This window comes from Sceloporus undulatus, chromosome 1 (assembly GCF_019175285.1).
Source record: "Sceloporus undulatus isolate JIND9_A2432 ecotype Alabama chromosome 1, SceUnd_v1.1, whole genome shotgun sequence".
NCBI classification, from domain to species: Eukaryota; Metazoa; Chordata; class Lepidosauria; order Squamata; family Phrynosomatidae; genus Sceloporus; species Sceloporus undulatus.
This window is the reverse complement of record NC_056522.1, coordinates 57,761,347-57,778,514: the sequence shown is the minus strand read 5'-3', so window position 1 is coordinate 57,778,514 and position 17,168 is coordinate 57,761,347. Positions and strand designations below refer to the sequence as shown.

At 38.5% G+C, this 17,168-nt stretch overlaps 1 protein-coding gene across 1 annotated transcript in view; it reads left to right on the top strand.

Moving 5' to 3' along the window:
- The window catches only part of LTBP1 (latent transforming growth factor beta binding protein 1), a 198,152-nt gene that overhangs the window by 61,898 nt on the left and 119,086 nt on the right, over positions 1-17,168 (top strand). Inside the window, 2 exon segments of the mRNA XM_042461184.1 lie at positions 7,873-7,984; positions 9,735-9,806. Of these exon segments, the coding sequence (XP_042317118.1) occupies positions 7,873-7,984; positions 9,735-9,806 (184 nt within the window).

Below are 17,168 nucleotides of genomic sequence, written 5' to 3'. Positions count from 1 at the left end.
TTCTGTTTGAGTGCTGTTTTAATGTTCAGTGTTTTAATGCTTTGTGATTATTGTTTTGAATTAGGCTGTTTTTATCTATGTCCCACTGCAGGAGAAAGGCGGGATACATGTTTTCGAAATACAGTGCACTCTTGCTTTATGCAGGGAATCCGTTCCGGACTCCCCCACGTAAAGCAGATTCCGTGCATGCTCGAGCCCCATTTAAATAAATGGGGCTTGTGCACACGGCGGTGCAGTGGTGCAGCGGTGTGCGCACACCACAGGCACACACCCCATTACTCCCTATGCGGCTTTCAGCATAAGCTGAAAGTCGTGTAAAGCACGCCCACGTATGACGCGGGCGCGCTGTAAAATAAAAATTGTTTATGTATTTTTGTTCTTCACAAGTGTCCCAAAAAGTAGAATCAAGCTCAGCTTGATTGTTTGTTAGAGTTGCCATATTCCACTTCTTAATTAGAAAATATTCTAATTATGCAAACCACTCTAATTTACATTGTAATTATGCAAATTGAGCACATTAATGGTTGTATTTTTTCTTCCACAGTGCTTGACTTTTGTATCATTTTAAAAGATCCTAAAGAGTAAAGACGTATAACTGACCACTAAAGTCAGAATCATTCAAGCCATAGTATTTCCCTTCACCATGTACGGATGTTGAGAGCTGGAAAGTGAAAAAAGCAGACAGGGAAAAAATCAACAAAGATGCCCCCAAGAACCAGGTCATGAGCACTGGCAAGACCCTGGTTCAGATTTCTGTAGTAGCACAGCAGGTGGCATCAGTCCCAGTTCCTCATATTCTGCCTAGTTCCACAGACCCCAAAGGCCTGCTGGCTTCTCCTCCAGCACCCAGGCCTATTGCTGGCTACTGTTAAGGGACCCAGAGGCTCCTCAGCCCCATGCAGACCAGTATGCCCAGGCCGTAGGCAGATCTGGGGCACTCCAGTACTCTAATTCTTGGATGCGGACTGGTACTAGGAGAGGGCAGGCAGCTTTCTGCTTAGGAAGAATATAAGACAGAGTTCTCTAAAAAGAAGGACATTGGGAAAGAATTATAAAATTTATCTGTTATTCCTCCTAGTAGTAGCTAGTAGAAGAAGATAAAGTATTTACCTATGGGATCCACCATTAGAGAGATGTACCTAAAACCAACATTTATGTTTGTATATGTACCAAGTAACATCTAATGAAGTAACAAAGAGGCCAAGCTTAATAAAAGTAGAAGCACTTTCTATGCCTGAGTCCTAGCAAAAGTAGGCAACCTCTGGAGGCAGCAGTCATACAACATACCAAGCTTACAGGTGCTCAGAATAATTGGTTCTAGTATTATGAAAGAATATGTTACTGTCTCTTAATATCTCATTATGTTAGATCTTGGAGCCATCCAAGCTAAATGGGAAGAGATTTGAGATGCACAAAATAAGTACTTTCTCACCCAGGACCTGGTTAAATTCTTGATTTTTCCCTGTCCCCTTTCTCCACACCATGCATGATTTTATACATTTCTCTCATGCCCCACCCTCCCTTACTCACCTTTATTATAAGCTAAACAGACACAGATGATGTACACTTTCATTGTAGGTATGTCACTCTTAGCCCCTTCACTATTTTGATTGCTTTTTTCTGTGCCTTTCTCATCTTATAATCAGATTAGTCTTCAAGTCATACACGAGCAAGCAGACACCATGTCTTCTTGACACTTAGAGAACATAGTGATTTCAATTTGTTTATTGTGTCTCTGTAAGATCTGACTCTGCATTTTAAATTGTGACCAGTAACTGATTCCCATTCCTCATTATCTTGCCAGAACAACGTGATTCCCTAGGTCAGAAGTAGGTTTTTTTTAAACATCATGTCATGATGGATCCAAACATTGTCTAGATTAGGCTTTCCATAGTCCAGTTCTCTGAGGCCTGATATGCATGTCATGGAAATTAATTGCTATTTGGTATTGGTATTTCACTGTTGTTCTTATGCACATAATTTAAGTTGTCCCTGTCCATTGTTCTTAGATCTTGTCCCTGCTTTAATGCTCACACATGCACTAGAAGTTGAGGACCATTGGGCACTCACTATTTTGGATAGACAGGCATGATATAAATTTAATCAAATAAATAAATGAAACTACTACTAAGGTTTATTGATTTTAAAATGTTCATAAGGTCATTGTAAATCTGGAGCCCATTCACATTACACAATTATAGCACAGTTATAGCACTATTATTCCACTTTAATTGTCATGGTTCCATTCTATGGAAGCCTGGGATTTGTAGTTTAAGGAGAAACAATTTGAATTATCAACCAGAGTGTTCTAGTGCCTCACCAAAGCACAAACCCAAAGATTGCATAGAATGGAACCATGACAATTAAAGTGGAATAATAGTGCTGTAATTGTGTAGTGTAAATGGGCCCCAAGACTTGCATCAAGTTGCCACCCTGAGGTTTTAAGTCATGAATGTTAATATGAATAAGCCAGTAAATGATCATAAAGCAAAAATATGGTGACAGTGTTGGTGCAGCAAAGTTATTTTGTATTAGCCATTGATGATCACAAATCATCAGTGTTCCCTGTATTAATGAATGATCTTGTCCCATCAATAAAAGGTCAAGTAGGTTTAGTTTATATAGCCCACATAGGCCAATACTGTATTAGTAGTCAATTTGTGCAGCTCATGGTCCTTCAGTACCATCTTTAACATTCTCAGTCAACTGCAGTTCTTCAGCTTTCCTGGGAAACATTATACAAAGGTGCTATTTTCCAGGCTTGGCAGTACATTTCAGTGGTAAGAAGTTGCTCTGATGTCTGTTATTTATGAGTGAACTCTGGATTTAATCTGAACTTTGAAGGAACTATCCAAGTTATTGAATCATATCCCCCATGTAGGTTGAGCACCTTGAACAGTTCTTTTAAAGCTCATAGTAGAACCTGGGCTTCATCCACACTGTAGAAATAACCCAGTTTGGCACCACTTTAACCCAGTTTGGCACCACTTTAATTCTGGGAGTTGGTTTGTTGTGAGACCCAAAGCTCTGCTCTGCATCCACAACAAATTTCAACTCCCAGAATTCCATAGCCTTGAACTAGAAAGAATTAAAGCGGTTCCAAACCAACCAGTCTGGATGCAGCCCTGGATTCACTACTCTGCTGAGATGAAAAGCCATTGTGTAACATCAAATATTTTATAATGGAACTTTATAGTTTGATTATAATAGCTGATCAGTTCTGAAATACCAGACTTTAATGTTTTTTTTAAAAAAATTACAGTGACAATGGATACGCTCAAGCACTTGGGTTCATTCATCTTAGTTTACTGTTCTGATTTGCTAAAATAAGGAACAGTATTGTTTGTTATTAATGTTGACATAAATTATAATTGGAATTGAAATTCAATAAAACCCTACATTTATAATCATCAAAACTGACTGTCTATGCTAACAAGTCATCTCTAACTCGTTTGTTTCACTGTGAGCACTATTTAGGAGCTTTGGCGGTATGAGGTTGTGAGTTCGATTCCAAGTAGGGCCCTAGCGTTCATTCAGCCCTTCATCATCCTTTTGTTTTGTTTTTTTATTTTTATTTTTATACAACATTTTATTTACATAGAGCTAAAAAAGAAGTTTCCATTTCACCATGTTACGGATATACAGTATACCCTTTCATGGTTTCAGAGAATACATTGTAAAATTGTACAAATACTTCCATAGTTAACTTGAAATCAACTCTCAACTCTGTACATAATGTTGTCACACATCTCTTTTTTCCCTTGTTCAATGTTTTCTTGTTACCTCGAAGTATATTACTAAAGTCTGATCAAATGTAAAATTACATAAGAGGCGTTTGTCATATCGTGATCTGCACCCTTTATTGTCTATATCTGCACTTTGTCAATACTGGGTCCCACGCTTTTTCTATTACTGTAATGTCTTTATGAGATAAACGACTGTTAAAATGTCCATCTCCCTCATTTCAAAAACTTTCTCCCACCATGTTTCAAGATCAGGTGTCTCATGAGTTTTCCAAAATTGGTCTAATGTAGTTCTGGCGGCAGTTACTAAATATAGTAAGATTCAACCGTGCTTGATCTTGTTTTGTGTAGAAAGTTTGTCTAACATGTTTAACAAATACATTTTGGGACACATTTCAAAATTAATTTGTAACATCTGTTCAATTTCTCTATGTATGGTTTTCCAGTAAAGTTTTAATTTTGGGCATTTCCACCATACATGAATCCAAGTTCCAGGTGTATTATCACACTTCCAACAAGTTTCTGGGTCTGTTTTGTACACTTTAGCCATTTTATTAGGGGTCAAATGTCACCTATGTTCCATCTTCCAAAATTTTTCCCAAAGACTTTCTGATTTTGTGAATTTCTTTGTTTTTTCACAGGCTGATTTCCAACTGTCCATATGTATTGTGTGCCCTAAATCAGATGCCCATTTTATCATTGTATCTGTGACAGTTCTTTCTCCTGTTCCAAATTTCTGAGGAATTTATATGGTATCTTTTTGTTTGCTGTATCTAATAAATTTTTTGAGAATTCCGAGGTTTCCTCTTCATAATCTTGAATTTTTTTATCAGTGTCCATCATCCTTTTGTAGATCAGTAAAATGAGTACCCAGCTTGTTTAGGGCAATTGTCTGAGACGTTGTAAACCACTTAGGGAGTGTTAGTTCACTGATAAGAAATGTACTTGATATTGCAATTACTATTTGTGGATTGTGATTGCAGAAGAGAGGATAGGCACTATGTTCTAGGTGCTGGGGTTATTTCTCTTTGCCAAAGGTCCACATGGTTTTTCTACATTCTGATATGGAGTAGGAAGGGCAACCAACCAGAGGCAGGCTGACGGGACAGTGCTCCATATGTATCTCATATATTCAGTCAGCTTCTGTTGTTGTCCCTACCCACCCACCTTCTGTTTTGGCAGTTGTGTATACATGATTGATTTGTTGATGGGATGGATCCCACTACTAACACTGATTGTCACAACATGGGGTGGTTTTGGCATGGCAGCAGATACAGTTGGGGGATAGGCATGGTCTGTGTATCCCTCATACTAGTATGGGTCTCCTTAAGGGACCTTGGAGATGTAGGCAACCATATCATACCCTGCTCAGGATTAGATGGTTCTCTTCACTCCTGGGTGGCAGGGGAACCACACATTGGCTTTTGCCTGAGTGGATTTCCACATCTGTTGTTTCAGTGATACACAGAAAGCAGGTTGGATAAATGGGCTTCTGTTGGCCAGCAGATGGGTTTACTTATCAGTAAATGGGTTGCTATTGGCCAGCAGGTGGGATTACTAAAGGCTGGTTCTGGAGCCATGCTGTAGGCCAAGCCTATTCAGTTATAACCAATAATAATAATAATAATAATAATAATAATAATAGCCTTTTTTTGTCCCAACAAAATGTGGTCTGCCCCCATTCTTGCTAAAATCAAAGTCCCACACTCACCACTGGGTCCGCAAGCAATCTTGAACATTTTCACATTGAAACTAATTTCTTAAGTTACAAAGTTAAAGTTTTGACAAAGTCTCAGGTGGAACTGTTGATGACATTCAAAACGTGTGCTTCGGAAGCTCAGATTTCTTACTGAAAACCCTAAGAACGGATACTTTCTGAATATTTATATTATGGATTTGTAGTTGTGAATTCAAAATCAAATTTAAGTTTTTAGATCTGTATCTACTCTACATGCAAGTTATTCAGAGAGAGGAAAGGTGTGTCTGTCTTCACGGTTCCAGCAACAGCATAATAAACAGAGCATAAACTTGGCAGTGAGATTAGTAACTAGAAATATTTTAACATAAGATTGAACATAGGGATCGATAAGGAAGAAATTATAGCAATGTTTGTTCCTTATAAGAAGAATGAGGGAGAGGAATGCTATATATATTAATAAGAAATTAATTGGATTGCAGCATACTAATGAATAAATTGGCTGGAAATCTGTTGTCTAATTTTGTGTTTGCATATTGCTTTGTTAGAAATGCTATATGAAAAAAATTAATTCAGTGCAATCCATTAGGGCTAGTTCAGCATGTGGTGGCTATGACAAAAAAGTTTAATCCATGGAACGATCTCTCTACAAAAGTCTGTGGTAATACAATACCAATTTCTGATGTTCATGATGCCACAACATCATAAATTGGTCAGTTTCTCAAAAGTGCGATAATGCTATTTTGTGCCCTTCCTTTTCTTCAACTTGTTGTTGTTGTTGTTGTTGTTGTTAACCTTTATTTATATAGTGCTGTAAATTTACACAGCGCTGTACATACAACCTTTTTAATTAGATGGTTAATAGAAGATAGGTCTTTCAGAACATATTATCCATCCTAAAATATGGATTAAGTAAGATTAGATTTTTTTGGCTTGCTGAATATTTGTGACAAACAAGAGCAATGTCTGTTACATCATCATTTGCTTATGGGCCTGTCTCCTTTCCTAGCCAAGAAAGTTCTTGGTTCTTCTCCCCATAGTAGTCAATGACTTACTCCCTATAGTTTGCCCAGGATCTTTTTAGGACAGTTTATTGCTGTTTATGCAGTTGTGCATTTTTTTGTAAACCTGCAACTTCTTTTTAAAGAAGATATGTTAATTCTTCTCTCTTAGCAGCAATTTAGCTGAATCCTGAATGCCATTTTTGACAGCTTATTTTTCACTCTGTTGAGCCAGTAAGCAGGGCACAAGCAGCTACAATCTGCTCCTGGCATGTCATTTTAAATCCAGCATTCAGTGTGGCATGTTCAAATCATTCAGAGGTGAATTTAGGGGCTCAACATACTGGCATAAAGTGCCAGCATGCAGGTAGAGTGGGGGCATGGCAACTGCATGCCATCCACCTTGACTTCGCCCCCATGCCACTTGCCTGACCAGATGGTGGGATGCTGAAGAAGCAGTGAAAAGCCGCTGCCACATCAGCTAGGGCGCCTTTTCTGTGGTGCAAAAAGGAGCCACATTTGCAGCTTCTTTTTGCACTGCAGAAAGGCTAAATTGGGGCCGGGGCGTGTAGTTGCTGCAGCCCTGATCCCGTGAGGAAAGGGGAAGCTGCAGGCCGCTCCAAAGGGTCGGTCTGTCGAGCCCCTTATTCTGAAGTTGAGGATGTACAAAACTCCTCCATAACGGGCTGACTTGGCTAAAGTTGCTAACAGACTGAGCATTTTCTCTAGGCCATCACAGAGAGTGGTAGTTATGAGAGTCATTACTCTTGCAACTCTAAAATGTGCATTTAACTGAATAGGGGGGTAAATTGGAGCAGACAGAAAATAATCACATGGCCTATTTTACTTCCTCAATCCCAACTTTTCAGTGTAGGGCAACATTTTAATGTGATTTCACTAACCAATTTGCAGAAGCTTTTTAAGATAGCACAGGTAAAGCACACAAATAGGGGCTTGAATCCATGGTGAAGAACTTGCATCCACACCACTGCCTGAATGTAATCTTTCACTGTATAGTTTATTTGGCTGAATCAGACAGGACTGCTCTGTGTAAGGACGCTTTCCTATGTTGTCACAGTAATTGAGGAAATACTTTTTAGTAACTTTACTGTGCTGGCATGAGACAAAGCAACCAGGTTTAGAAGCCAGAACTATATGGTAGGGCCAGTGGTCCTTATTGTCGTCACATCAGGACATTACTGTGGTAGGACAAGATAAAACCATGGGGAAGAATCTCCTATGCTCCTGTGGTAAGGTATGAAGGCTGCGATTGAGACAAAGGAGGCATTTCAAGTTATTGAGTAGGCTGTGGTGAATGTAAAAAGCTACTAATGGCCATTTAGATGTGGGGAATTATCAAGATGGTGTTGTTATAGAGCTGTTTTGTTTTTAAGCAGTGTTAACTTGAGATTCCTCAATTTTATTTTTCTAGTGTGGTAAAGCACTTCCTGGCCTCTCAAAGCAAGAAGATTGCTGTGGGACTGTGGGTACTTCCTGGGGTTTTAACAAATGCCAAAAGTGTCCAAAAAAAACCAGGTATGTGTGTTTCAGATCTCTTTTCCACCTCCCAGTTTTGTGCTATATGTGTCATTTTTTAAACATATATAAGCATGTGTGTGTTTTTACAAAGAGAAAATGGGGATATGAATAAAACTTTTATGCTTTAAAATGAACTCTTTCTGTGCTGTATGCTACTGTTATTTTTCAGATATGCAGTTAGTTTGTGGCCATGATAAAGAGCCGAAACAGCACCTATTTAAGTCATTAGCGTGGTGTTCACAAATGTGGAAATACAGTTCTTCATGATGCAGTTACAAGGCAAAGAAGATTTGCTGCCTCTCATATTTGACTCCCTTCTCTCTATAGTTAGTTTGTGAAGGGAAGCATTTGTATGCTTACTAATTTCTTATGAAGCTAAGAAAATGAACTCATCTCATAGATCTCCAGTAAATATTAAGAGGAAACTGAGCAAGCTGTTAACACTTTTGACATTTAACTAGTATCTGTGCCTTGTGGTTGACTCATTCACAGGATGCTGATTCAGGGTCACTTTATTCCCATGACATTTTGATGTCTTCCTTGACTAAAGTAAAACTACTCACTGGACAGTAATTATGTTGGATGAAAGTAGGAGTTTCTTGGCATCTTTTATAGTTTTCTGAACTTCATGACCTTGCCTTGTGACTGAAATATTTTCCATGCCATCTTTGAGACATTTTTAAACTATTAATAATTAGAGTTATTATTACTAGACAGCAGGTAAAAATCACAGATCTTTGCAGGTCTGAACTTGAGTTATGGTGAACAATGAATTTCATAGGATTTTCTTAGGCATGGAATACTCAGAGGTATTTTTCCCAGTTCCTTCCTTTGAAATGTTGCCTCCAGCACCTGGTATTTGTTGGTAGTCTTCCATCCAAGTACTAACCAGGGCTGACCCTGCTTGACTTCTAAGATCAGACAGAGTCTGGTACCTTCAGAATACACTTGGCCCTCTATATCCACCAATTCAACTATCCATGGCTTGAAAATATTTTTAAAAAATATCAATTCCCAACAGCAAACCTTGATTTTGCCATTTCTTATAAGGGACACCATTTTTCTATGTCATGGCATTTAATGGGACTTCAGCATCCACAGATTTTGTTATCCATGTGGGGGAGTGGATCTTGGAATCAAATCCCAGCAGATACCAAGGGCCCACAGTATTTAGGCCCTTTTAAAAAGATATATTAAAGGCAGAGTTTGGAAAATTTAACTTTTAAGCTGTAACCCCAGAATCCCCACAGAGGCCATGCTGACTTGGGGATTCTGGAAGTTTTAGACCAAGAGAAAACCTTTCCAAGCTCTGATTAAACATTACTTTTAACCACAGTGACCTGACTCAGCTGATGTGGCAAATAGTGGGTACAACAGTCTGTAATAAAGGAGAGAATTGGTGTATAAGAGCAGAGAGAGGAAGAAGCATGAAAGTACACTGTAGTTCTCCAATGCACCAAACTACAGTCTAGATCACTTAGGGACCAAACAGAAAGGTCAAAATAAAGATGTTTCAGGTCACTTTGGAGGTATGCTGTTGAAATGATGCATGCATCCTAAAAGGCTGGAAACCGCTCCAAAGCCATGCTCTTGTCCTAAGGACTGGAGCGCAGCTTTGGGCCTCTTAAGATGCATGTGTCATTTAAACAGCATACCTCCAAAGTGACCCAAAGAAGCTTTATTTTGGCCTGTCTGTTTGGGCCCATAGATTTTGTAATTTCTAATTCACTAGTGCTTTTTTCTCTTCAAATTTAGCTTACTCTGGATATAGCCCAGTAGTGGACTGTCCACAAGGTTACAAGAGAATTAATGCTACTTTTTGTCAAGGTAAGACATTTTCATCATATATTTTAAGTAATTTTTTTGAAGTAAAATGAATATTGTACTTTTTCCCATTCAACATGAATAAATCTAGCAGTTTTGTTAATAAAAAGTGGTGTTGCTTGTGATTAAGCACAGGATGTTCGCCTCTTCATGAATGAAATCTACCAATACAGTTCTTACCTGGATCATTTTGAGCAAAAATTACCATTTGAATTTATAACCATTTATAGTCTACCTATCCACTGACAATTGTAACACCCATAATGACCCATAGCCAGTATTAGTAAAATCACAGTACACTAAATCACAATATAGCACAAAAGGAAAGGAAGAAGACTGTTTAGTAATTCACAGAAGATTAATCAAGTCCCATCTTGATACAGTTTTAACTAATTATATAGTTTTAACTAATGATGAAATTCCAGAAAGTGAGCTATAAGGATTTCCTTGGTAAGGGAATAAGCAGGAAGAATCATGTAGGTGTAAAGCTGGATTATCAGTGTTGCAGTTGAGCTAATGCTGCAGAGTACTTAGTGGCTAGGGAATCTGCACTGCTAGTACAACCTACAATTTCTGTATTGTGTTAGTTTTAAAAGTTTCTGGGGAGAGAGAAGCTATATATCTTTTTCACTCCAACCTTCCCAGGAATGGGCAGCTGGAAACCATGCCCTATGAGGAGAGGACCTAGGGAGCTGGGTATGTTTAGCCTGGAGAAGAGAAGGTTAAGAGGTGGTGTGATAGCCCTGTTTAATTATTTGAATGGATATACTGAGGCTGGAGCAAGCTTGTTTTCTGTTGCTCCAGAGAATAGGACCCAGAGCAATGGATTCAAACATGGTAAATTTATAATCTAGGGTGGCAGGGTTATTTCATTGGTTTTGAAGTAAAGTTTACATGTTATTTTACACTTAAGTTGTGAAAAGACTTTGATAACCTAAAAAGGCATTTTTGCTATGTCATTTTATGAGTAAATTTATAATCTAGGATGAGTAAACTACAGGAAAAGAGATTTCCCCTAAACAATAGAAAGAACTTCTTGACAGTGAGAGCTGTTTGGCAGTGGAATATGTATACTCGGAGTGTGGGGGAGTCACGTTCTTTAGAGGTTTTTAAACAGAGGCCATTTTTGACCATCTTTTGGGGGTGCTCTGATTCTGTGTTCTAGCATGGCATGGGGTTGGACTGGGTGGTCCTTGTGGTCTCTTTCAACTCTAGGATTCTATGAAAAGCTTTTACATGTGCATAAAGCAGGTTCTAGTTATGAAACTGTTTGGGGGCCCTGAAAATACTCTGAAAGCGGTTTGGAAAACAAGCTTTCTTTTTGCACATATGCAAAACCTTGGACCAGAGCCAGACACTTTCTGATCTGATGGATGGGGCAGCTTTTGGTATTCCCCTGTCTTTGTCCTAGCCAAAGTAACTGAAGCCAGAATCTCAGTGGCAGTCTCTGGTTTTTAGGCCAATTAATATTCTAAAATCCTAAATAGTTTAGGGCCAAAATTTGTTGTTAACTGCCCTCAAGTCGACTTTGACCTCTGATGACCCTGTGAATGATGCATCTTCACAACACCCTATCCTCAGTACTATGCTCAGTTCCTGCAGAGTTAGAGACATGTTCTTTTTGATTGAATCTATCCATCTGTGGTGCTCTTCCCCTCTTCCTACTGCCTTCTATCTTTCCAATATTATTGTTTTTTCTAATGAGTTATATTTTCTCATGTTGTACTCAAAATATGGTAGCCACAATTTAGTCATTCCATCTTCTAGAGAGTGCATATCTGATATGTTTCAGGGCCCATTTATCTGACTTTTTAGCCATCCACAGTATCCACAGAACTCTTTTCCAGCATGGCATCTCAAATGAGTTGGTTTTCATTCTATCAGCTTTCTTCACTGTCCAGCTTTTGTACCCATACATAATGATGGGAAATACAGTGACTTGAACAATCTTCATTTTAACGTTCAGTTGTATATCTTTTCACTTTAGGAACTTGTCTAGCTCTTTCATAGCTGCCTTTCCCAGTCCTAATCGTCTCCCAATTTCTTGCCTGCAGTTTCCTTTCCAATAAAAATTACTGTTTCATGTGTTTGAAACTACACCAGAGAGGACCACAAGGCATTTTAAAGGCATGCGAAAGACAAAGGGTAGTTTAAGTATTACCTGTAAATGTGGTCTGAGGCTGCAAATCCTATACACAGTGATCAGGGAGTAAGCCCCATTGATGTTAATAGGAATTTCATGTGGGACGAAGGATGAAAAAAAATCCCTTCCAGACCAAACATTTTATTTTCAGAGCAATTTCGACCTTTCAATCAAACCCATGACCAGCTTGCCCCCAAGCAGTATCACATTGAGATACTTTTGTGGGGAAAGAATGCCCTCTCTCCCCCAAATCACTCTGCAGAACATCTAGCTCCTCATCTTTGAAACTTCTCAAAACATTTAATTGCTGTAATGTTGCTTCAATCAAAGGCTTCCTCAGTTTACAAACCTTATGTGGTACCAGCATGACTTAACAACCACCTCCTGATTATTTCCTTTCTTTTAAGTGAACTGATGCAATGAAAGAAATCTCTTACTGATGTGTGTATGTGATCAACAAAGAACCATCGGTTTGCAGATTTGATTTGAACAGGATAACATGGGGCTGTACAAATTAAGATTCCTGTCCACCTTCCACAAAGTGAACAATTATCTGTCAGTTGAACAGTACATTGTTTGTATGTACACAAATACCTCCTAAATTCCTGTGAAATCCAAATGAACATTAGAATGGCAGATTTGGTTTATTCCTTTATGTTTTAAATAAAAGCTTACCATAAACTCTTTAAGATCTAACATAATGTTTTTTGTTTTGTTGGGAACTATGAAACAATTGAACAGCAAACTTGATTACATTGCATTTTTCTGTCTTGCTTTCATTTAAAAAGAAGGAAAAAATATTTGAAATACTCTTATTAGTAGATTTTCTCAGAAAAGAGAGGGTAAATTAAAATAACAGCTGGTGGAAGACTTGGTTTCTCAATTTTAGGAGAACATTTTTCCTGTAGAAAATTATCCTAAAAATTGCATACACTTAAAAGATTAAAAGTAGCTGGCTTGTTGTTGTTCATCTGGAAAAATGGAAAGTTTTTATTCCTCCCATGAATCTTATATTTGTACATATAAGCATAAAGGCTTTACAAGTTTCACTAACTTCACAAAATGCACTGTTTAAATGGTGTAAAAGGACATAATCATATACTCAGACTGCAGTCACACTGCAGAAATAATCCAGTTTGACACCATTTTAACTGCCATTACTCAATGCTATGGAAGTCTGGGAATTGTAGTTTTGTGAGACATTTAGTCTCCTCATCTAGTGCCACAAAAAGTACAATTCTCAGAATTCCATCGCATTGAACCATGACAGTTAAAGTGATATCAAACTCCATCAATTATACAGTGCAGATATGATTTCAGTGCCATAAAAAGGTTGAAAGTCTAATTCACATGCTCTCAGGAAAGGAGGAGAATGGTTTATTGCTGCCTTTGCCAGGCATCGTTTTAAAAAACATCTAGATACTACCTTGTGGTTGAAGTGAGCACCACCTGTATCTTATCCGTTTTCCATACATAACTTGAGCAATAAAACAAAAGTAACTTAAACTAAGATCAGCCTGATTCGCTCTTGGAACAAATAGACAGTAAGGTGAACTTGAAATGTTGATTTTGAAAAATAGTTAGCAGTTTCGATTTGCAGCCTACTTGCTCCAAAAATTAGTTACTGGTTTTAAATGAAATGTAAACTTTAAAAAAATTTTACATAATGAGAAATGTATTTTCTGTTATTCAAATAAATAATAGTAATTTTAGTTACTTTTGATAGCAGCATCAGAATTCTATAACTACTGGTTTGTGGTACAAACCACACATATATAGTGAGGCCACATGCACACTTTAAATATAGAAGGAATTAATTTTATTTATATTATTTCTATCCCGCCTTTCTCCTCCCAAAAAAGGGACTCAAGGTGGCTCACAATATAAAACAATATTAAAATAATATGTTTAAAACAATTAAAATAACCCAATTAAAAACACTAGAAGGTTAAAATTTAAAACAAACAAAAGTTAAAAAAATAATTTAAACCACCACCATTCCCAGTAACACCAGGCTTGCATCATTTTAAAAAGCTTGCTTGAATAAAAATGTTTTGCTTGCAGTAAAAGGCCAGCAGGGAGGGGGTCAGCCTAGTCTGCAGTGGAAGGGAGTTCCACAGGGTGGGACCTCACCAGGTGAGCCTGTGATGGTGGCAGGACTGAAAGAAAGCCTTCTCCTGAAGATCTTAGGGCTCTAGCTGGTTCGTGTCCAAATAATCCAGACCTAAACCATGTAGGGTTTTATAGGTCATGACCAGCACCATGAATTATGCTCAGAAATGAACCAGTAGCCAGTGAAACTTTTTCAATACAGGAGTTATATGCTCACTATAACTGGCTCTGGTCAGCATTCTGGCTGCGGTATTTTGAGCTCGCTGAAGTTTCCAAACAGGTTCCAAAGGCAGCCCCATGTAGAGTGCATTGCAGTAGACTAAACAGGATGTAATAAAGGCATGTGTCACCGTAGCCAGATCTGATGTCTCAAGGAATGGGAGTAGTTGACACACTAGTTTTAACTGTGCAAATGCACTCCTGGCCACTGCTGAAGCCTGGGCATCCTGCCTCAGACTGAAGCCCAGGAGCACACCCAATCTGCGAGCTTGAGATTTCAGGGGGAGTATATCCCCATCCAGCTCAGGCACAGCCCCAATTACCTGATCTGCCTTACAACTGACCAGGAGCACCTCTGTCTTGTGTGGATTAAGCTTCAATTTGTTTGCCCTCATCCAGTCCATTACTGACAGCAGACACTGGTTCAGCACAGCTTCCGTGGAGTCAGATGGAAAAGAGCAACAGAGTTGGGTGTCATCCACATACTGATGACACTGCACCCCAAAACTTTGGATGACCTCTCCCAGGGGTTTCATGTAGATGTTAAATAACATGGGGGACAGCACAGAACCCTGTGGGCCCACACAGGCGAGCAGCAAAGGAGCCAAACAGGAATTCCCCAACATCACCTTCAGGGTTTGCCCCTCCAAGAAAGACCAGAACAAGTGCATAGCAATGCCCCCAGGTTTCATCCTAGAAAGGTGGTCCAGAAGGATACCATGTTCGATGGTATTGAGAGCTGCTGAAAGATCTAGCAGAACCTCACTTCTCCAAGGATCCTGTCCACATCCTCAGGCTGCACAAATGGAAACTTATCCAATAATATGGGACAGTTACGAAAACTAACAACTACAGTTCCACTGCAAATAGGTTATCCTTTGTTGCATTAAAATAGAAATACAACTGTAAAAAGTAATTATAATTAATTTGTTATCGGTGACTAGTTAATTTCAAGTTATGTGAAACAGTCATTCTGATGGCGTAGATGATGCAGATTACTGAACTGTAATTTAGCATTAAGTGGACAGACTCCCCTACCATTTTGCACTCTGCCAAAGCTGCGAGGAAGAGATTAGAAGCTTGACTTTCAGTTTTCAGTTAACTATGTTTGGTTATTGTTACTGTTGTGCTTGCAAACTATCATTACAGTATTAACTGTGCTTGATTGAAATGAGCCAGAATCATTAAATACTTGAAGTCAGCTTCCTTCAAGAAACCATAGTTAAAAATAATCACAGTTTTCTTGGTTCAGACATAACAAATTGTAGCTAGTCGAAATAGAATTTATGGTGGATGGAGCTGTCACTGGTTACCAGACTCAGAAACAATGTGTGTTTGTGCCTTCAAGTCACCTGTCAACTTATGATGACCACATGACAATATGCATCTGCATATCAGATACTGAGGAACGTGAAGGGGTGAAGAAGGTGGAAGCCTGCCTTCAGCTACTCATTTTTAGTTCTGTTTTTACCGTAATATGTGTGCATGTGCATATATGTATTATTACATTTTAATCTTGAGTATTTAATGATTCTATTATGTACCTTACAAAATACATTGCTGTATATTTGAAAAAGGAGCAGTTAAAGATAATGAAATGAAATAGGAATTCAACAAAAAAAAAAAAGGTGAAGAATCAAAACTGCAAGAATCTGAAAGTCCTTCACATTTCATAAAAGCCATTTTGGAGAATTATGGAGGTGCAACAAGAGGAGTGGACTGTCTTACATTGTTTTAATACAAAATGGGCACTCCTGGAAGTTTCCAAGGCCAGAAATTGAACATTTTTGATGGGAAAAATGCAGCGGGGTGAGGGAGTCTAGGAGAGGCATGGGACTGCAAATAAGTCCATATTTTGCCCATCTCTGGTACTAAGTTTCCATACATAGACATATCTTGTGTGGAACAGCTATTATCACCCTGAAATTTGCTATATATCAAGGTTAAGCTGAACTATCTTCTTCAGTACCATTGTTAAATGTATTAAAAATATAGAAGTGTTGCCTTTCGTTGCGATGTCACCCTGCATGTCCACTGAAAGGAGGAAGGGGTGAAATGTGTTGTGTATCTTAAACTTTTTGTCTTGTTTCATTCCCCAAATGTGTTTGATCTGGAAATATTGAAAACCTGAAGGGATATCAGATAGATATGGTTTGTTCTCTACTTCTCCAGACAGTAAAGCTAAATCAACTGGGCTTGTTTCCAGGAGGACAGAGTTAGCTTGACTACTTGGTGAAATATTTGCATGTAAACATCAGTTCACATGATAGAACTACAGTCGGCCCTTCTTATACACGGATTTTTTATACACGGATTCAAGCATACACGGTTTGAAAATGTTCCAAAAAAGTATAAATTTACCTTGATTTTCCATTTTTATTAGGGACACCATTTTGCTATGTCACTATATTTAATGGGACTTGAGCATACACGGATTTTGTTATACACGGGGGATCTTGGAACCAAACCCCAGCGTATAACAAGGGTCCACTGTATTAGTACTGGGGAGACAGCTACCTGTATCTTGAACACAGTCAACTAGAGGAGAGTGGATTTAGCATCCCTGCCCAATGGTCCTCATTAAGATTACTGTCTTCTCAGGTGAGGAAACCGCAAGTATGATTGCTAAGTGTGGAAAGGTTTCAGCATTGCCTATTTCTAATTATTCTAATGAAAAGTGGGCCATTGTGGGGGGGGATGTATGTGAAAGAGACAAAATGAATGAGTGTGAACATATGTTTCATAAGATCATAAAAAGATCCATGCTGGTCAGACCAATATTCTGTTTGCGCAGTGGCCAGCCACTTGCCTGTGGAAAGCCTGCTAACAGTATAGGTACACCAGCATGGTATTGCAGAAAACATTGCAGAAAAATCATTTTCTTTCACACT